A 22050-nucleotide genomic window follows, 5' to 3' on the forward strand; every position below is an offset into this window, starting at 1 on the left:
TGTGTGTCAGTATATGCCTCTGGTATCTGAGGAGAGAACATCTTTTCCTTTTCTACCGGTGAAAAGCCACAGTTGGGAAAGTGAGAACAAGTGTCTGAAAAGGGAGGGAAATGCTGGTTCGGATGACTGGCACAGCTGTGCTGAGTGGGTTTTGTTGTAGGTACAGGAATCACTTAAAGTCACAGTGTTATGGAGAGGAGTTGGAGCTATTTTCTTTCTCACAGTGCACAAGGCTTTAAAACAACGTTCTGTAAATTAGACTGTAATATTCTGTAAATTAGAAGAGCAATAAGGTATTTTGGTTTGTTGAAAACCCATAATAAAGTAATATAAAAACATAGTAGGGTGTTATTTATATATATATAAGTAATCAGTAACTACATTTAGACATATCTTCCATATCTGTTCAGCTCGCCCACAGCATTCTTTGGCTCTTCTCTTCCATTTCAACCAAAAGAATTGCTTTTGCAGTCTCACCTGGGATGCTGTTTATGCTTTCAGGTTGTGAGGGCTGGGTGAACATTGTATCAAAAATCAGCTGATGAAATCCATGCTGGAATAGTTTAAGTAAGGGAGATGTTTTCTATTTACTTGGAAAGAAATGAAGATGGTTATATGTTTATTGAAACTTCACTTGTATTGATAAAATTGTATTTCATTTAACCAACAGTATTATCAGCACAAAAGTATTTGAATATATTAAGTAGGGTTTTTTCTAAGCTGTTGTAGAAGTGTACATAGGATTGAAATTGGAGAACAGTTTGAAAAGCCTTGGAATTACTTGCAAAGTATCAGAAAATAAAAAGCTACAACATTGTAGTTTTTTGGACTTGTAGAAAAACAGAAAAGGAAAAATACCCACTGATAGCTCTTCTCTTAGGCATCTAACTTGGATTATAAGAAGAGTGGGAGATGCATAACATCTTGAAGGAGAAGCAGAGTTACCTGTCATCAGAAAATAGTGAAGATGTCAGTCCCCTTTTTGCTTTACTGCAAGTTGTCTGGAAATGTAAACCAGGAGTAGGTGTCAGCCTTTTCCCCAAGAACAGAAACCAAAGAATTTACACAGCATCTTGGAACATGCAGAATTTTATTGACATGGTCGGGTTCTTAAGGTGATCACAAGATTTCTGAAAGGTTAAAATGTTCTTTTATACCCTAAAGAAAGATTAAATGTAAAGTATGCTTTTAAATATAAAGTATCTTTCCAAACAAAGCAAGTGCTTCTAGCTTCTATACAATTACTTTTTCTAATTCATCAGATGGTAAAAATAAAGCTCTGTGGCCTTCATATCTTAAAATCAGTCCATTTACTAATCTGCAAAATCTAGAGTATCATTTCAGGCTTGCCAAACCGAAAAGAAAGTGTAAAGTGATTTAAGGATTTTTGGCTTTTGAGCCCAAAGCCTTCAGAGAGGGGATTGCAGGCCACAAGTGGGTTTTTTTCCAGCAGTTTCTCTATAAGATTGCAGAAGAGCAGCAACACTTTACCAGTCCAGCCCTGGCTCTGCCATGCCCTTTGTGTTGTCTCTGGCCTTGGGTGGTAGTGAGTGCTTCATGGAGCTGTGAAATGCAGTGTTCTAGTGCTGCAGCATGGCAGGGTGGTAGAAATGCAACCTTCTTTGAAAGATCTCCTTCAGAGCCACTCAGAGTAAGGCCACCAGAACAGCCATTTCAAGTCCATGCACACACACACACCACAGATAGCAAAGACAGGAAGGGTCTTTGTATGATGTATTCCAGCAAAGGTTTATTCCAAAGCACGCCAAAGGGATCAGGGACAAAGACAAAACCATGCAGTCTGCACAGGCTCAATATGGGGTCACTGACCAATGACCCGAGGGCACAGGGGTGGGCAAAGGGCAGCACCTGTAGGGGCAATGAGGGATGGGTGATTGGGGTGGGCAGGCTCCACTGGCCAGTGGGGGAAGCAATCTAGTGTACATTGGCAGTGGTGCTGCAGAGCACCATGGGCTGTCCTCTCTATCAGCCTAGGTGAGGAAAACTCTGATTTATTCTTCCAAGGCAAGGCCCTGGGGATTTCCCTGAGGGGGAAGGATTCAGAGGATCCCACATTTGAGTGCCATGGTGTGAGCAGGTGTCCCTCTGTCTGCTGCCTCTCTCACAGGTGTATTACCCCAACCTGGGCTGGATGTGTGTGGATGCCACAGACCCAGAGAAGGGCAACTGGCTGCGCTACATAAACTGGGCCCGCTCAGGGAAGGAGCAGAACCTCTTCCCCCTGGAGATCAACAGGACCATTTACTACAAGAGTTTAAAGGTATCACTGTCTGACAGCTGCTACTTTGTTGTCTTTTATTATTAATCCTTTTCATTCTGCTTTATTAAAAAACTTTTTTCTTCCTATTTATATGAAACAGAGGTTGAAACATTTTATGAAACATATTTAAAACACTGCAAATGCTACTATGAAACATATTTAAAACACTGCAAATGCTACACATCATTGGTATAAATTCTTATCTGCCAGTACAGTTGACATTAGATTTACTGTTAAACTACTGGAGGTTTCAACACTAAGTCTATCTTACTGGGTAATTTGCTGTAGCACCAAATTTGATACAAGCTAGAATGAAAAACTACAGAGTATATGAAATAAATGTTTTTCTGTTTTTGTAGATACCAAGACTCCTTCTGCTGAGGATGTTTTTGCAGTAATCAGTTATTTTTATGGTCTGTGCATCGTTTGACAAAGTTTGGCTGTCAAGACACTTCTATGGGTAGCTCCATGAAACTATTTCTCATGGTTTTATACCATTTTGGGTTTTGTTCAGGGAGTGAGGGGAAGGCAGGGAAAAGAGTGTAATTCCTGGAGCATTTTATCTCTCAAATCAAGAAAAAAAATGGTTTAACTATAATGGTGGAGTATGTTAGGTTAAGAATATTGTAGCTCTAAAGTATTTCTTGAATCCCTGCTCAAGACCTCCTAGCAGTGAGTATGTGTAGCTTAACTTAGTTTTTATTTAAAGTACTTTTGGGTGTTTGGGGTATATGCAGTTTTGTTTTTGCACTATTGCTGTTCCTTCCGTTTCCTTGTGAGGACAACAATATCTGTAAATAACTGATATTTGCTTAAGAAAAGAGTGAGTTGATCCCGTGCAGTTTTGAAGTTTATGGGGCAGTAGAGCAGTAGGTGAATTTTTTAGGTCACTCAAGCTAAATTGAAGAAATCTTCTAAACATTTTCTGAACTTTGGAATGGCATTTAAGTAGAGGTTCACTATTGCCAGCCAGGCTACTGACTTCTCTGCAGTGTTTATTCACAGAGGCAGGCTCCCAACAGGACTCTGTAGCCAGCCTTGGTTTCTCTAGACACTTTATCTTGGATTTCTTCTGCCTTTGCCCACAGTCCCACTAGCTCATTAAAATAGGTGTGCTTTTGAGTCACTCTGACATTTTAAATTTCTCCTTGAATCTTTTCTGCAAAAGTTTCAGTCCTGACAGAGAAGCATTCACCTATTTAAAATTTGTTTATTTGATGGATGATACTGCACTAAAAGAAAATAACTGTACTGCTAAAAGAGGCTGAGCACTGCTGACAAAATAACAAATACCTTGTCTCGGCACTGGAATATCCTTTTGTTCCTTTGACTGTTGTCTCTTGCAACTTGATGAATTTTATCCCAGTCACACCTTACTGCTAACTGAGACAACAGAAGGCATGTGATAAAGAACATCTTAAATGTCCTTATCTTTGCATATAATGTTAGGATCTCTACACTGCCATTTCAAACCTGCTGTAAATTTACCAGCCCAGGTATGAACAGAACTTTCCTGATCTTTATCATAATTCATAAATTTAGGGGAGTTCCACTTGCTGACAAATAAACAGCACAGGTTTTATTTGCCCCCAAAGGAGAATTCAGGTGGCTTGTGTGTAATTTTGTTCTCCTTTAGCTGGAAGCATTGAAAGTAAAGTCATGGGGTCTTATTTTTCCTGAGGAGTCCTTTGGCTTTTTATAGGTTTTTAATTTGTAAGTTAAACAGGCTGATTTCCAAACCTCATTGCTGAAATAGCAAAGTCCAAATTTGCTTGGTGCAGAACCTCCTCAGAGCTGTAGAGCTTTAACTTCCCAGTTCCCTGCTCTCAAAGAATAGTTATAGAATAGAATAGAACTTGTGAGTGAGCACAAGCAAATGTTTTTCTCTTCCTTCCTCTCTTCATCTTTACTGAAGGGCTGAGGGTATTTGTAAGCTGCTTTGCACCTGCTTTCCCCAGATGCCTGTGTGAGAGCTGTGATATTGCAAAGGAACAGCTTAAACTCATGATGCAGTTTCAGCTCTTCCTGCCTCTGCTCATGGCAGGAGCTGGCTCTGTAGTGTTCTTCTGCACACAGGACAAAACTTGAATTCTAGAAACAGTAAAATACAGTGAAAACTCAGTTTCAAAAAGTCTTCTGAGGAAGCTTGGCTATGAAACTGTTCCTGATTAAAATGAAATTAATTTGCTTGTGGAAGACTTTTGCTCAACAGGTTTATAATACCTCAAGATCCTCCCTGTTACATAGGAGAGAGCAACATAATGTAGGGTTATGGAGTGTGAAAGATTCACTCAAGTAAAGGTCAGACTGTTCACTTGGGCTTTGTTTGGTGAGATGAGGCCACATCCAGGTGCAGAAGCACAATATCACAGTAAAATGTGGTGTCTGTGGTGAAAAATAGATACTCTGATGAGGTCAGGCAGGCAAATGCCTATCTCAGTCTGTGCAAGACACATGAGAGTGCTTGAACCAATGCACAATAAATCAAAATTTAGACAATCTGCTAGAACCTCTAAGGTTACTTAGGTTAGGTTAATAACTTCTTAGGATATTACTCTTGAAAATAACAAATTCTGAAATTACAGTAAGTCTTTTGAACAGAAAATACTCAGATTAAGGACAGTTAAATGTTGCAGTTAAAACAAAAAGCACAAAAAAGTGTGTGGGAATTATTAACCTAACGAGCCTTCCCAAAATTCATGCTTTTTTAGCCAGGCTGTCCCAGTCTGACACTGCTGCACCAAGGATCTGTAGGGAACAGTTTGGAGGAGGTTGGGCTTTGGAGTTGTTACTAGAGGGTGTCATGAGAAGAGTGGTGGTACAAGTGGCACTTGCTCAGTGTAGTCCTGCTCTCATATTGCTGCTGAGGAAGCAGCTTTAATTGTCTGCTTTTGAAGCTGCTGCTGCATCTCATTTTAGAAGTACAAGGTTAGAGGCCTTAATTTAGATTCTAGAGCAGTCACAGTAAAACTAAATTCATCAAGCTGAACGTTAGCTCCAGCCATGCAGCCAACAAATTACGTGTTCATTACCACCCTGTGTTTGCATTGCCTGAAACCTCATCCAGATCTTTGCTCTGGCTTTGTATATTTTTTAGATGATAAGAGGTTTTTTGCATCAGACAACTCTGCTGCATTCCTTGCTGCTCACCAGCTCCAAGGCCATGCAAATAACTTTGCCACTATTTATTCTATCAGGCCTCTGGAACTCAAGGAAGCCAAGCTTTGCTTATATTACAACTTTTCCTTCCCTTAGTTGTTGGGATCTTGCACCTCTTGTTGTTCCAGTGTCTGGGGGTATGATGATAATTATCACCTTTATCATGTGCTATGAGACCCACTAAAAAATGGGCGGTAGAAGAAAGAAATCCTAATTTTCTTCTTGATACAAAATTCCCCTTTGGCTTCAGACTGGAAATAATAGTCTGAGCAACCCTTTGCTCTGATGGAAAGACTGAAAATAGGATCTGGTCTCCACCAGCCCCGTGTTCATTAAGCCTCAAAAGAGGGGAATTGAAGTTAAGGCATTTAAATTTTTCTTGGTTTTGGGTAAAATGCTTCAGGAAATGGTGAGACAATGAGGAAAATTTAAAAAGTAAGTTAAAATCTTCAGTCTTCCAACTTGGGGACTTACTAGTTTGAGTCTGATATTTTAAGGAGCGTGTGAAATGAACTGATCAATAGTTTCTTTTGTTGGCAGTGCTGGGAGTATGAGTAGCATTTGCAGTGATGCCCATTTGACTGATTTAGTCTGTGATTTTTTAAAAAACTGATTAAAAAGAATAGAAATAATCAGTTTGGAATGGCAAACAAACCTTTGATTTTTATGGTGAAGTGGATTTATTAAACTTGTTGTAATTATCTGTATTCCCGTTAACCCACTGTGACAGTCTTTTCCTGGATCTTTAGAATTTGTTCCAGATCCCAGCTGTAGTAGCTGCCTCAGCAGTAATTTTTATTATAATTAATTAATGTTATTTAATGCTTTGTATAAGGTAGGTATGTTTGTCCCAACATGGCTGCTCTCTGGAAAGAATTAACAGTGAATATTAATTATAATTGTTATTATAATTAATTAATAATTAGTAATTATAAGTAATTAATAGAAATATTATTAATATTAATTAATTAATGTTATTTAATGCTTTGTATAAGGTAGGTATGTTTGTCCCAACATGGCTGCTCTCTGGAAAGAATTAACAGTGAATATTAATTATAATTGTTATTATAATTAATTAATAATTAGTAATTATAAGTAATTAATAGAGATATTATTAATATTAATTAATTAATGTTATTTAATGCTTTGTATAAGGTAGGTATGTTTGTCCCAACATGGCTGCTCTCTGGAAAGAATTAACAGTGAATATCCAGAGAAGCGAGCATTGGATTTAAATCAGTGCCACTATTTGAGGCAAACCACAATTTGGGACATTACAGCTGGAAGGTTCATGCCAAAAATAATAATAATAACAACAACAGCTGTGTATGAATTATTAATATGAGGACTATATTAATAATGAACTATCTAACTGTAGTAATATTAACTAAAACTGGATTAATATTACCTCGGTATTGTCAGGAACTGGCCAAAGAGCAATGGACACAAATAGAAAGAGGGGAAATTTGGGTTTGGTGATAAAAGATTCTCCCCTGGGAGGGTGCTGAGGGTGCCCAGAGAGCTGTGGCTGCCCCTGGATCCCTGATTCTGACTTTTTTTGGTCATTTTTTTCTGTTTGTTTTTTTTTTTTTTTGCCATTTTTAGGGTTTATCTTTTATTTTGGTCTTTTCCTGGTCTTTACTTGGTCTTTTCTTGTCACTTTTGTGGGGCTTTTCTGTGTTTTCACGTGAATTTTTTTGGGGAGTGATATTTTTAATGATGTTTTGTGTTCCAGGGGTTGTGTGTGTGTGTTAAAATCCATGATGAGGTTTTGGGGTTGTTTTTGGGGTGTTTTGGCACTGTTCTCTGTGTGTGTGTGTGTTACAGTCTGTGAGGAGGTTTTTGGGGGTGTTTTTGGGGGTGTTTTTGGGGGTGTTTTTGGGGTGTTTTGGAGTGTTTTTGGCGTTGTTTTGGGGGTGTTTGGGGTTTTTTTGGGGGGTATTTTTTTGGGGGTTGTTTTGGGGTTGTTTTGGGGGTTATTTTGGGGTGGTTTGGGATGTTTTTGGGTATTTCGGAGCTGGTGTGTGTGTATGTGTGTTACAGTCCGTGAGGAGATTTTGGGGTGATTTTGGGGGTGTTTTTGGGGTTGTTTTGGGATGATTTTGGGGTTGTTTTTGGAGTGTTTTTCGGGGTTGTTTTTGGGATGTTTTTGGGATGATTTTGGGGTTGTTTAGGGGGTGTTTTTGGAGGGTTGTTTAGGGGTTGTTTAGGAGTTGTTTTTGGGTAGTTTGGGGGGTTGTTTTTGGGGGTTGTTTAGGGTTGTTTAGGGTTGTTTTTGGGGGTATTTTTGGGGGTTGTTTTGGGGGTTGTTTTTGGGGTTATTTAGAGGTTGTTTAGGGTTGTTTTGGGGGGTTGTTTTGGGGGGTTGTTTTGGGGGGTTGTTTTGGGGGGTTGTTTTGGGTTGTTTTGGGTTGTTTTGGGGGGTTGTTTAGGGTTGTTTTTGGGGTTGTTTTTGGGGGTTGTTTTGGGTTGTTTAGGGTTGTTTTTGGGGTTGTTTTGGGTTGGTTTTGGGGGTTGTTTTGGGTTGTTTAGGGTTGTTTTTGGGGTTGTTCAGGGGTTGTTTTTGGGGGGTTGTTTTTGGGGGTTGTTTTGGGTTGTTTAGGGGTTGTTTAGGGTTGTTTAGGGTTGTTTTGGGGTATTTTTGGGGGTTGTTTTGGGGGTTGTTTAGGGGTTGTTTTGGGTTGTTTTTGGGGGTTGTTTTGGGGGGTTGTTTTGGGTTGTTTTGGGGGGTTGTTTTGGGTTGTTTAGGGTTGGTTTTGGGTATTTTTGGGGGTTGTTTTGGGGTATTTTTGGGGGCTGTTTTGGGTTGTTTTTGGGCGTTCCGCGCTGCTCCGTGCGCGGTCCGGGGGCGGGGCGCTCGGCGCTGTGCCCTCCGCCCGGCAGGGGGCGCGCGGGGCGGCGCCCCCGAGGCTCGGCGGGAGCAGCGCCGTGGGCGCCGCCGCGGCCGCTCCCCGCCCCGCCAACAACGCGCGCGCTGATTGGCCGCGCGCCCTGTGTTGTGTCCCGGCAGCCAATCGCGGCGGGAGAGGAGCTGTTGGTGTGGTACAATGGCGAGGACGACCCGGCGATAGCGGCCGCGATCGAGGAGGAGCGAGCGAGCGCCCGCAGCCGCCGGCACTCCCCGAAGGCCCGCAGAGGTACGGACCGCACCGGCCCCGCCGCCGCCGGCGCGCGGGGCAGCCCGGCCCGCGGCCGCCGTGACCTTCCGCAGCCCGAGAGAGGAGGGAGGCGAGGCCCCGGCCCGGCCCGGCCCGGCCGGCGGCGCCGCGGGCGGAACGTGGAAGTTGCGGCTGGAAAAGTTGGGAGAGGCGGCGGGAGCGGCGCGGGCCGGGCGAACGTCCCGCTCCGCCGGCGGAACACGCGGGGCCGCGGCAGCCGCAGCGATCCCGCGTGGGGCGGGGGCCGAGCCCGCCGCAGCCCCGAGCCCTCCTTGGGAAAGGCAGCGGAGTCCGCGGCAGTCGCGATCCCTCCTTGGGAGAGCGAGCTGAGCCCGGGGCCGCCGCGATCCCTCTGCGGGAAGCGAGAGCTGAGCTCGGGGCCGCCGCGATCCCTCCTTGGGAGAGCGAGCTGAGCTCGGGGCCGCCGCGATCCCTCCGCGGGAAGCGGGAGCTGAGCCCGAGGCCGTCGCGATCCCTCCCTGGGAGGAGGAGGCTGAGCCCGGGGCCGCCGCGATCCCTCCCTGGGCAGCGGGAGCGGAGCCGGGGCCGCCGCGATCCCGCTGTGGAGAGCGGGGAGCCGAGCCCGGGCCGGATCCCTGGGGAGGGGAGGCTGAGCCCGGGCTTGGGGGTACGTCAGTCGGGCCGAGTGAAGAATTCCGGTCCTGTTCTTTCCCTGCGGTTTTCAATTTCTTGTTGTTTCTAGGCCGATTTGCTGGTTGCGGAGTTTCGCGGGCGGTGGGAATGGCTGCTCCTGGCTGACTTCGGCCGAGGAGGGAGGGTGGGACAGTTTCGGGTGGTATAAACGCATTATTCCCTCTGTGAATATGCATGTCAGACCAGACATCCATTATTTTTTCCATTACTAATTCAGCAGCAGGGTTTTTTAGAGTGCGTGTGCCTCCACGCGTGGCCTTATATAACTGACATTTTGACTAACGTTTTAGGCCAAAATCACAACAAAGCCTTTAGTTACAGGGACTAGACATAAAAAGGGAAATATTCACCGTTGCAGCACGGATGTATCAATTCCTCTGGCATGGGAGGATGTACATTTTGGTATTCTCTGGAGGCTACAAACTGAAGAAAGATAATATTTTAAGAAGCATCATTATAATTTTTTTAAACTTAAAATGTAGGGCCTGATCTTACAGGTAGTGCAGCTGACTGGAACTCAGATTGGAAACAAGGTCAGGTATTGAAAACAGTTATTGTGTGAGTATTTTATTTGAGATTGAGGAGGGGGGACTGTAGTGCAGCACAGTTATTTTGAATATTATTTCATAGGTTAAGCAAATACAAACTGAAATTCAAGCACTGAGTTTTATTTTATAATGAAAAAGCATATTTAGCACATATGTAAGCAGCACTTGGTAAATTACAGGCTGTATTATGGTTTTTTTCCTAAATCTGCATTATCTTAGCACATGGAATTTGTGTGCCTATGAATTACCTGAAAGGCTAGAAAAACAACCTACAAGAATTTGATTAGATGATAAATGAGAAAAGCCAGACAGAATAATTTCTGAGGTAATTTTTCATGGCATAGAAGTTTGATTTGCATTCATGAAGTTATAGGTAAATATACCAGTAAACTCATTTGGTTTCTGGGTTTTGATTTTGTGCTCTTTTGTAGGTTTTGTGTTTTAACTGTTATGGATTTTACAGATTTCATAATTAGGAAGAGTAAATCTTTTCCCCCTTTTTATAAACACAAGCTCCTTACTGAGGCTCACAATTATTGAATAAAAAGCAACCCAGAAAAACCAACTCCAAGCACAATATTCATGAAGCATTTGAGAATAACCAAGAATAAGCTATTTATGTAATTATACACTTGTCTCATGAAGCAGAAAGACCAAATTCTTAGCATTTAGTTGATTTGAATTGTTAGATTAAAGTTTCAGCTGTAAAATGATAAGGCAATTCATTGGATATTTTGAAATTTTATAGTTGTTTTTCACAGGTTTCATCGGATTTTTTTTTTACTCTGCATTTACTCTCAGTTATTTCAGTGTTTGTAGTAATATCTGCTAATATTTGCAATTCACAGAAATCTTTTTTCAAGAAATATACACCTTTTTTTCCCTGCAGATTTGGTAGCAGTAGCTGCAGTGAGGATTCCAGAATGGTTTCTGCTGATATCCCTGCTCTTGTAGATTCAGCTGTATCCTTGGATGGGGAAGCCTCTTAATCCTAGACTTGAGGGATTTGAGGAAATACAGGAAATTATGATGAACATAATTGAAAAGTAATTAATTTAAAAATAAATAGTTCTAATTATATGATAGAAAGAGAAGGGAGGAGAAATACTGACTCCCAAGAAAAAAAATCTAAGGTAATATTTGAATTAAATAGCAATTTAAGAAACTTGCTAGAGAGGAGCTCCTTCAAAGACTTGTGAAATTTGAATTCATTAGTGACCTAAAAAGATAAAAAAAATTTATAATTTTACTTTATAGCACTGAAACACCCAAACCCACCCCAATTTTATTTTGGCCTATGTTGCACACTGTTGTCTTACATATTGAGAAGGAGATATAACCAAGTAAGAATTGCTAAATTGTAGCTACTGTGAATGAGTGTGTCCTTTAGGAACACATTTTCCAGAAAAGTAAAGGACAGTTTAATACCTTAGGAATGACTAGACAAGACATTATTTGAGAGGTGTGTTGTGATTCAGTGATACAGACCATGTAGTTATTAGATAAAACATTATTCTATGTTCAGTAAAACAAATATCCTCTTGAATTTTTAATGCATCTTGGGTCTTATGCTTGAACAGCTCAGATGTTTATCATTTGACAGATACCTTGTTCCTGCCATCTGTGTAGTGAACCCTTGACAGAAGAGGTGACCATTCCACAGGTATTGAAAGTGGGCTGTCCACCCAGTCAGGGAGTGGGGGCTTTCACTGCTGTAACATGTTCATGTTGCAGGAGGAATCCTCTCTGCAGGAATGACAGACTCTGTGCTGTGAGTCAGGCTGAGGCACAGGAGAGGCAGAGCAGACTGCGAGGTGTGGGTGAGCCAGGAGCTGCCCAGGCTGGGCACACACCAGCTCCACACAGAACTGCTGGCCCTGACCTTGAGCTGCCCTTTTGCCAGTGATCCCTGACACGAGGGCCCATAATCTCCTTTAGAGTGGATCTAGGATGGCACCTGGCATTTCCTCCAGCTCCCCATCTCCCTCCTGCATAGTTTTGCTTTTGTGCTCTGCATTCAAACTGCTTTGTAGTCCCCAGGTGTTCGTGTTTGATGGCTCCTGCCTGGCTTGGCTGTAGCTTTTCTTAGCTGGAATAAATCTTCTACACCTTCCTTCTACCATGCCCAGCAGCTCAGGAATCCTGGAGGAAAAAGGCAGATGTTGCATTTGTTCTCATACATTGGAACAATGTGATGTTCCTAAGGTGCATTTGAGATGTAGAAAGAAATTTAGTAGGATAACAAAGTAAAGAGAGGGATGGAAATGCAACCCCCCAAAAAGGAAAATCTGGTGAACTTGAACTGGGTATCATCACAGATTTTTATCAGAGCCAAGCTGTTATTGCTGCCCTAACTACACAGTTCAGAGCCAGCAGCTGCCAGTGCATGGCCAACAATAGCTGAGATTAGGTTTTTTTGTTTCTTTTGCATTTTCTGAAATTTCTTTTTTTTTCTTTTGTTAAATGTTTATCATTGTTTCTCCCAGGTTGTAGTTAATGTGCTGCCTGCCAATTTCATAGGGAAATTTGCTTAATCAAATGCATTAGCACAAGATCTTTTCTAAATTCTCCTTCTAAGGAAATTAAAAAGAGAACAGCTTGGGTTCACTTTGCAAGTTGGGTTCGTGTGTCCTTGTAAGAAGTAGTGTGGAATTTTTATTGTGTCATCCAGGTGTTTCTTCCTTTTCATATGACAGGAATAATCTGTAGCAGTGAGTGTAACATCAACAGAGTGTTTCCTTCAGAAAGAGCACATGAAGCCTCTGGCTTCAGACTCAGTCTTTCTGAAAAAGAGTAACTTTTCAGTAGCTAAAGTATTTTTCTTTTAACGAAAGGGTGGTCATTCAATAGATGGTCATACATAAAGATATTCAATCTTTGTATCAGGCTGTAGTCTGCTTTAAGGTGCTGCATAAGGCTCCAAAGTGTGATCAAACAAGGCTAAAATCTCATTTCTGTTATGGATTATGTGGCAGATCAAAAATCTGGTTCTGAAGGAAGAAAGATACTGATGTTACTCAGGATGAAAGCTTGTCTTGCCACATGCTTGAGAGTAATACCTCTAAAATAGCCTTTTTTGGGGAGAGAAGAGGACAGTGTTTTCTTTTTCCTGTGCTTGTTTCTGTCTCTGGAGGTGCTCGGGCCCTCGCTGTTCCCCTCGTGTCCGGCAGGCCCGCGGCTCCTCAGCGAGGGCTGTGGGAGCTGCACTGGGGCGTCAGGCTCTCAACAGAGGGGAAAAGTCTTCAGCTTCATTCTTCCAGAGGCATTTGCTGCATGGTGCAGCTGGAGTGGGTTGTGAAACCAAATGACCTCCCAGCCACAGTTGTGTCAACTCCTGAAATATTTTGCTATTGTGCAGGCAAAGCACCTGCATCAGGGTCACCTCTGTCGTGGACAGCCCTGGTGATTGTTCAGGGTGGTTTTAAATCTTGAACCATTGCTAATAAATCTTTTAAAGCTTTGTTACCTTAAATGGTTCTATTACTAATGTTGCTGCTTCCCATAGTTCTTACTGGGCTTCAGGCAGAACATGAACTCCAGGGGTACTCGTAATAACTAACACTGACCCAGAGGCAGCGTGAGATGAAGGTGGGTGAATTAAAGAATCAGTTATTGGCTGTTACAAATAATTATTGTGCCTTGGTTTATATCAGGCTGAATGCAAAGTGCAACTTCAGGCTTCTGCTTCCCACATGTAAATAAACTCCGTCATCCTAAAAGTTACAGTGTTTTTTCTCTTGTCTGAAAAGTGTGACTGTTGCTGAAACAGTGTCAAATTGCTGCTGGGGAACACAAACGTGTAGGGATGAAAAAAGCGGGTTACATTCTGTGATAGTAGAAATCCTTGCAGTTTTTATTTTTTTGTTAATAATTTATAGGCATTCTCATGTAGTTCCAAATAATTAGCTGTATGTGAGAGTGCTGTAAATATGCACCCTGTTTATAGAAGGTAGGCCTTGGGTTGCCATCTGAATGTCATCCCAAATGGAAATCATGGTTAAATGATGCTGTGATTGTCCACAAATGTATTAGGTTTGTACTTTGACTAAGCTTAAAAGTTTGTTTCTAACCAGAAAAGAGCTTGGGAGAAAAATGATTGTGTATGAGTTGGAATGTAGCTTGTAGAGGGATGTGCAAGTTGGATATTTGTAGCAAGGATATCATGAAATGATACTGTTATCTAAGCTCTATTTCCAATAAATTTAATGAAAAACTCAGGAGCTCAAGACTTCAAAATTTCTCAACCAATGACTGGTAAAAGACAAGGGAGGAAGGAAGAAGTCATCAAGATCATCTGGAACAAAGTCTTAAAATGGAATTTACTTTGATTTCCCCAAATCACACTGATTTGCAATAAGGTTTATACAACTCCAGTTCAGAAGCAGCATTTGGGGTGTCAAGGGACCATAACTCTCATAGAAGCATCTGTCTGGGGAGTAACTCATACATTTGAGCTCTTCTAAGCAGTGCAAGTTTTCTTTTAACCCCCATAAATGGGGGCCTTTGAAAGGGAAGCTTGTATTACTTTAAATTCCATCCTCACCTCTCCAGCAGTGCCCCCAGTTCGAGGACAGCTGCTCTGTGCTTTCAGAACAGCCAAGTGTAATTGGTATCACTCATTCCAGCCTTGCTCCTGCCTATGGATTTAAGAATGGGAGAAAATAAGCCTTCATTTCAGGAATTAAAAAAGTAATTACCTGTATTTAAGAAAATGTAAAAATTCAGCACTGAATTGTCTCTGTTGGTGCCTTAAACTCTGTTTCTAAGTAGAAACTTTTGGGAGTGCTACAAGCACCTTGCACACACTGTTACTTTATCTCTGTGGGGTTTTTGTCTTTGACTTAAAATAACAATCTGGCCTTCATGGTTGTTACAAGTTGTATTTCTAGCTACTAACTTAGATCTACTTACAGCAGATGTATGTAGTTATCTAACAGAATAAAAATTCTTGGGTTGTTTGGTAACTTGGATTCTAAAGCATTCTGTATTTATTTTTTTTTTATACTTTTGCATTTTTAGTCACGCTTCCTTAGACTGCTTTTCTCAAGTTAAAAAAGTAAAATAGATCTAGACCACAGTTGTGGCATTTCCCAGCAAATTTGCTAATCCTATCTTCAGTTACATAATCCACAGTGGGAAGTGAAATAAGGCACCAGGCAGCTTTCTATTATTAATCAATTTTTTCTTTCAGATGATCAGGATTGGCTTTGAAGCAAGGAGGAGTGACCTGGAAGGAAAGCTGATTGATATTTCACTGCTATTTAAAAAAAAAAATAACCCACTGCATTTGGAAGTTATTCTCCTCCTTTCTTAGTAAATCCTGTTTTGATTTTCCTGAAAATAAGTTACTCAGTTGCTATTGAAATACCAGTTTCCTTGTAGAAATATTTATTGTATTGGGATTTTCCAAGACTTTCTTAGACTGTTTTCTTCTGACTCATAGAACTGTTTAAACACTTCTGTGTAGAAGATGTGGAGAAAATTTGGTGATTGCTGTTAGGGAAGAGCTTTGCGATAGATTTGGAGGATTTGTTCCAAAATAGGAAGGGGATGAATTCCTGCAGAATGGAATAGGCACTGTTTTCCAGAGAGAAACAAGTACTTTTGTTTCCTATTCCTTCAAGTATTAAGTGATTTAGAGTTGTCCTGTTGCTTATAGAATATAAGAGAACAAACTCAACGAGCTACTGACTGCCTTACATCTCAGTAAATCTGGGGGACTTCTGCTCACATGAATAATCCTTTCTTGAATTGCTTTGTGTTCCCTCACATAAGCCAAGGCATTACCAGCCACTCTTGCTCTTTCTGTGTTTTCCTGACCCTCATGTGCAATCTCCCACTTCAGTGGTTGTTTCCCAATTGGAGGCTCTGGGGTTTATGGTGGATGCAAGGTAAAGTCAGTTCTTGACTTTCAGTGTATTCTTATTTTATTTGCCTCCTGCTTGAACCATCTCTTTATTTAGGGAAGGCTTTAAGTTCTTGTAGTAGGAATCTTCTGTGGCTCTTCATAATTTCTGTTGCCTTTCTCTAGATATCTTTTGTTAATGCATCATCTTTTCAAAACCATTAGATCAGAATGAATGTGAATAATATTGTATCATTAACTGTAGTAAAGTTTTTTATTGCAATTTACCATAATTTTGCATTGACCATTTGTTTTACTCATGTTATTTACAGAGAATGTCTTATACCAAGGTCTTATCTGCAGATGCCCCCAGTAATTTATTATGCAGAGATGAACAAGCACATTTACCTTAACTTCAGGAGTGTGCACACAAAGAAAGTTTTGATAGCTGGCTTGTTCATGGAAGACATGCAGACTCCATTTGAGTGTTTGGCTGAGAGCTCTTTTCTTTAATTGAGGTCTCCTTCAGAAGGTAATTTGTGTTTGTCAACTCTCTGAAGATTCTCACATGGCCGCATTACAAACCTGCAAAATAGCAAAGAAATTTTATATTTTATTAATTGTTTTGTATATTTTTCAAATGAACGAAAAGGAAAAGCATATTAAGACTAGAGTGTATTTATTTTATTCAATCTGTCAATTTATTTTGTCATTCCTGCCAAGAGCCTTACACAGATTGACAGGAATGACTGTTCTGAAGAATTCTCACTGGCCTACATTTGCTATGTTGAGTTTATCAAGGAAATGTTACAGCAGACTGACTTTCTGCTTGGGCTTGTTATCAGTTATTGAAACAAGACTCAGTGGCATTTGTAGCTAAGAAATTAGGCAGTGTCTGACCATTTTCTAGAAGTATTTACTTGCCTTTTATACACTTTTCCCCTGGAAAATCACAATATTTATGTGGATCACCAGTGCCTGAGAGTTTCTTAGGATGAAGCTTTCTGAGCACTTAGGAGCTTACCAGCTGTTAAGAGTTAATTCTGTTGTTACACTTTGTTATCAGAGTTCTCTGAGAGCTTTTGATTGACTGTGATTAATGCTGCAGAACTTCAGAGAGGCCCTGTTATTAATGTGCTGATTGACATAAAATTATTCTAGTGAGAGTATTATAATAGCTGAAAATCCATCATCTTGATTATTATTGCTGCAAAATGCCATGGAAATGAGTAGTCAGCTATACATTATTCTAACTCTTGTTGGGAGTCAGATGCCTCACTCCAGTCTCCTCAGATACAGATCTCGTTTTGTTTGGCAGTCCATCAGAAACAATGTGACTGTTGAATGGGAAAGGCCTGGTGTTTGTAAAAGTGACTTGATTCATAGAAATTTGGGAACATTTTCTCAGGCATCACCATTATTCAGGGCTGAGTGCAGTGCAAACTTCCCTATGTTGCTGCCAGTAAAACTGCAGACTGTGGAGACAGTGAGCTGTGTAGAGCAGCTCAGTGCTGTGACCTGTCCAGCTGGGAATTGGGATCAGAATGTTCAAACACCCACCTTTGCCATAGCTGGATCCTCAGCCAGGTCTTGAGAGTTGCCTTGGGCTTTTCCCAAGGAGTACCTTGGGCAAGTGGCAGAGAGTTGAGGAAAAAATGGACTTTCCTGCAAAGTGTTCCCTTTCAAGCTGCAGGTGAAGAGCAGCGAGTCCAGTGTTCCTGATCTTACAGACCCCTTGTCAGGGATTGCAAAAGCAAAGTGGACTTTGTGCTGCAGCTTAGCTCATAGCTCTCAAATCCTGAACTCTTGGGTGTCACCCTCCACTCTCCCCACTCAGATAGCAGAGCTGGTTTTATTTTCTGGTTCCTTACCTGCAAATTAAATTGTCCAAGTTATGTTGCAGTGACCTTTTATTTCTGTAATCTTAGTTGATGTTTTATACTATAAACAGGTGTGTGCAAAAAACTTCTAGTTTTAACCCATTTAGATTAAATTAGACTTTTATCTTCCACGTAGCAGTTAACTGAATAGAAGACAAGTACATTTGTGCTCTGACATTTGTTTTCACTGTTTGAAAAGTGGAAGAGGTTGCTGTTCCCTGTAATAATTTCATGAGCCCGTGACCTTTCTTGGTGTCACAAATTAAGCACATAACAACTTGCTCTTGTCTGGTTTGGGGCATATTATAAATTTAGACCTTCTGTTGTTGGTCTTGTTAACATGAGCACCAACTGTTGCCGTTGTCCTGTAGCACAGTCCTTTTGAGAAATGGACTCATTGGGCAACTGGAGGATTACAGTTCCTTTGGAAATATAATTCAGTGTATCTCGTGTTATCAGAGAAGGCTGACAGGCCTTTCTCTAAGAAAGTATCAGTGGGCTGTGGCTGAAATGAATGAAGCACTTTGTTTCACCAAGGAAGTGAAGCAAATCTTCCACAATTTCCCAGCAGATAAAAATAATTTGGTGATTATATTGTACATTAAAATGATGAGTTTGCATAGTAGTATTTATCCTCATTTATTTACTTCTGTTAAGGACCTGCTGTGATATTCTGCCATATGACCTTGGATTTGTCACTCTGAAGCTGGAAGGAGATGAGTATTTTCAAATTTTACAGATACAGAGAAGCAGAGTTTTCATGCTGCAAATATGTTTTGACAGGAGCTGGTTATTAACAATTAATGTTCTTTGTTATGTTGGAGACCCAGTTGAGAAGATGCTGTAATATTTTTAATGGGGACTGATGGAAAAACACTGCGTACTTAACACTAGGTAGTTGGTTGTACTGAAGAAATATAATAAGGTTAAAGGAAAGAAATTTAGAAATGATTGTCAAAGAGTGAGTGAAATACATTTTAAAGCACAGAGGAGTGATTTTACTGGGACTACTTGGAGAAAAAAATTCTGAGAAGTGACATGTTGCAGACGTGGTAAACATAAATGACATGACAAATTTAAATAAAATGAATAACAGGACAAATTTGAGTGAGTGTAAATGAAAATTTTGAGTGTGACTTTGTGCAGTTCTGAGGGGTTTAATTTTATCCATGGGAGCTTTACATTGGTGGTAGCACTGTCCAGATCCTGCATCTGTGAGAGGCTTTGCTCTTGTTTCCTCAGCGGTGGGGACTCTTGTTACAGTAATCCTGGGGCTCCTGTTAGACACAAAGGCAGCCCTGTTTCTGGGGATTGTAGCCTTTGTACAGCTGTGTTCTCCAGGCAAAGCCATTGCCCCTGTTCAGGCAAACGTTTGGATCAGTGCTTTGGGTTTGGTTTTCCGTGCAGTGACAGCATTTCATGTGTGGCATAGAGAGGCAAAATTGCTCTGGATAGCAAGACACCACCTTGGCTAGCTGTGTGAGAAGGGCTTTTGGGTCGGCAGTGGACTCAAATGTCCTTTTTTTTTTTTTTTTTTTTTTTTTTATGTCACTTATTTGTGTGACTGCTGCTGGATTGGAACATACCTTGTTTGTCAAACAGCAGAATAAAATGGCAGGTAAAGGTCTAAGTAGTTACTTTTCAAGATAGCTTAGCTAAAACCACAGATAGTTTTTATGTAATCCTCTCATATGTTCAGTGATCCAAATAGGACCATGACAAATATTTGGGTTTTTTGTTACAGAAAAAGACAGACTGATCTAGTAGTGCTCATTTTAAACTTGCTGGTACAAGTAGTTGTGTGAGGGCTTTAATTTGCATGACCTTGTAAATGCTGCTGTCAAAATAGGTGGTATTTCTAATTACCTGAGAGTAACTTCATTTCACAAACATTTTGGAGCAAGGTCTAGTGACTGGAAGCAACATTTTCTGGACTTAGATAAAAGCTTTGATTGGTTAAAGCAGAGATTTAAATTTAGACATTCTCTGTATTAAATACACAATTTGGGTGCTCTATTTTTAACTGAATTTTAAATAAAAACTGGCTAAATATAGAGAACAGTTATTTCTGGAAAGTGTGTGTGCCAGCTGACATTTCTTTTGCTGCAGTTTTTGTCTTAATACTTAACAAAACAAAAGCTCATGGAATAGAAGTACAGAGAAGAATGTTCATCGTGTTTTCTGTCCTGGCTGGCTGTGGGAGCTGTGGCAGCCATGGAGCAACTTGCTAGGAATTTGTAGTGAATGAGGGGAGGCTGTGTGGTTAGGGAGGGTGGGGGGCAGGAATACACCAGGAGTTGGAGTGATTGAGAAAGTCTAGAGCAAGTCTGCTCCCATATTTTTGTCCCCTTTCTTCTGTTTTAGAAATATTGGCATAAGGGCATAAATAACATTTTCAAATCTTGCAAGGATAAAAGCTCTACATTTAATTATTTATACTTAATTGTTCCATCACAGCTCGTGTGGGTTAAAATTGCATGGAATTAAACCCTTGTTTGCCATGCCTTGTAATTGTTGGGTGACATTCTGTACTACTTAGGTCATTGTAAGTCTTGTAGTCTATAAACTTAAGACTTCCTGGGAAATGCACTCAGGTTAGTCAGAAGGCAGAACATGTTGGGGATTGGAATGAGATGCTGCAAGAGTGGATGACATACTCTGACAGACAGTATAAACTGGTTTTGTCTCTTGTCTGGTACAGAGTTATGGTACATAATTTAATTTACAAAAGGTAACTTGTATGGAGAAGACTAGAGATGGCTCATAGTTCAGCTTGCAGGGATTGGTGTAATACCACACATTTAACACTTCTGAGGCTTCCCACTCAGAATTTTTCATCAGTTTTTTTAAAATCTGTTTATCTGAAATTTGTGAACAGTGTCAAAATTTTCAAGTCTCACAAACTCCATATAATGGCAATATATTCCCTTCTGCTTCTTGAAAACTGTTGGGTCATTTCTTTCTCTTGGCAAGGCACACCTATGGTGTCATCCTCACATTTCTTGTACTGACTACCATAATTCCAGAAGTTTGTGGTGAGACACAGTGACATGATCTGCAGTGCTATCATTGAAGTGGAGATTTTGCCAAACATTTGCAGAAATTGGTGTTTTAAATAGCCCAGCTCAGAATTTTCTTATGCTTTCCATGGCAACAAGTTCATCTGTTATGCAAATGTCACGTTAACAGTCTCTGTCAGTGCACAGCTCTGTTTCTTTCCTGCAGAGTGTATTTAGTGCTTGGTACAAATAGTTACATGCACAGTTTGGAGTATGTACCTCTGTCTTCAGGTGTCCTGAAACACCTTCCCAAGGTGAGACTTCATCACCCCTTTTATATTGTGGTTGGAAAATGCAGTGATTAAAATGTGCTCTTTGTGAGTGAAGTGATGGTTAATGGGTAGCATTAGGCTTATACAACAGGCAGTTTGGTATTAATAGAATTGCTGTGAAGTTTGGCTTCCTCTTTCTTCTGCTCCTACTGGGTAAGCTTGAAAGTGTCTTTTTATGGAAGATGAGATGCAAGTTCTGCTGGAAAAAATGACAGAGAAACCTTTGCTCACTGCATTTGCCCATAATCTGTAGATAATTCACAAGACTTTTCCATTTTTTCTGTACTCTATAGCTGTATGTATTCTACCTCTCCAGCTTTAATGTTATTTGATACATTAGGTCTGGGCAGATTGACTGTACAGAACCATGATCTTCTGCAGCTCTGAAATATTCTTGTGGTTCTCAGGAACTGGAGGTTAAAATTCTGTTGTGATTGTTTTTGTACACTGTGAAAACAGCTCATGTCAATTTTAGTGTTTCATTTGCTTAACAATACAAGTTATGCCTACACAAAGTAGTTGTATCTTATAACTTGATAATGGTGTTGCAAGAAGTACACTCCACTAAATATTTACAATGATGACAAATTGAAGAAAACAGGGTAATAAAAGCTTTTACATTTTGCTTTTTTCTGCAGGTTTTCATACCTACCTGGCAGCATTGTTGAAATATGCCTCTTAATGATACTGTGTGTGGAGCCATTTACATTTAATTGACATTCCTTTTAATGAGGTATTTGTTTAAAAAATTGATTTGTTGCTTGAATTTCACCCTTAGACTTGCTGGAATATGATTAAAAATGTGCTGACTTTGCCTCTAAAATTTTCTGTTTTAGAAAGATAGAGTACTGAAAATGGAGGTTTTCATGTGTTCATACCCACCAGTGCTTGGGATGATCTGTAGCCAAAGTGGGAAATGCTCCTGGTACAGCGTATCTATCTTACACTGACAGAGAAATAAAAATTAAAAGCTTTTTCTGGGTTGTGGGGAAAATAAACCCCAGGAATTATCACCAAAGGTGTTGTGTGGCAGCACTGGAATTCCTGAGCCGTGGGCTCTTGGGAAGCCTGTGTTTGGGTTTTGTAGCCTGGTTTGTTGCCAGTACAAGGGTGTTTTTCTCCAGAGCACTTGGTAGGCAGTGGTTTCATGGGTTGTTTCATTTTAAGTTGGAAGCTTTAGGGTTCCAAAGCCAT

The 22050-nt window shown here is 40.6% G+C and overlaps 1 protein-coding gene across 6 annotated transcripts in view; it reads left to right on the plus strand.

The window, feature by feature from the left end:
* PRDM2 (PR/SET domain 2) overlaps positions 1 to 22050 on the plus strand; it is a 63324-nt gene that overhangs the window by 15424 nt on the left and 25850 nt on the right. For 5 of the 6 annotated variants that reach the window (XM_053997438.1, XM_053997439.1, XM_053997441.1 and 2 more), the window contains exons 5-6: positions 2129 to 2281; positions 8451 to 8577. In XM_053997438.1, coding sequence (XP_053853413.1) covers positions 2129 to 2281; positions 8451 to 8577 — 280 coding nt within the window. Of the gene's footprint in view, positions 1 to 2128; positions 2282 to 8450; positions 8578 to 9156; positions 9227 to 22050 lie in introns of those variants that run through there. The other variant, XM_053997444.1, reaches the window with a different exon arrangement.

This window comes from Vidua macroura, chromosome 23, assembly GCF_024509145.1.
Source record: "Vidua macroura isolate BioBank_ID:100142 chromosome 23, ASM2450914v1, whole genome shotgun sequence".
In the NCBI taxonomy this organism is placed as follows: domain Eukaryota; kingdom Metazoa; phylum Chordata; class Aves; order Passeriformes; family Viduidae; genus Vidua; species Vidua macroura.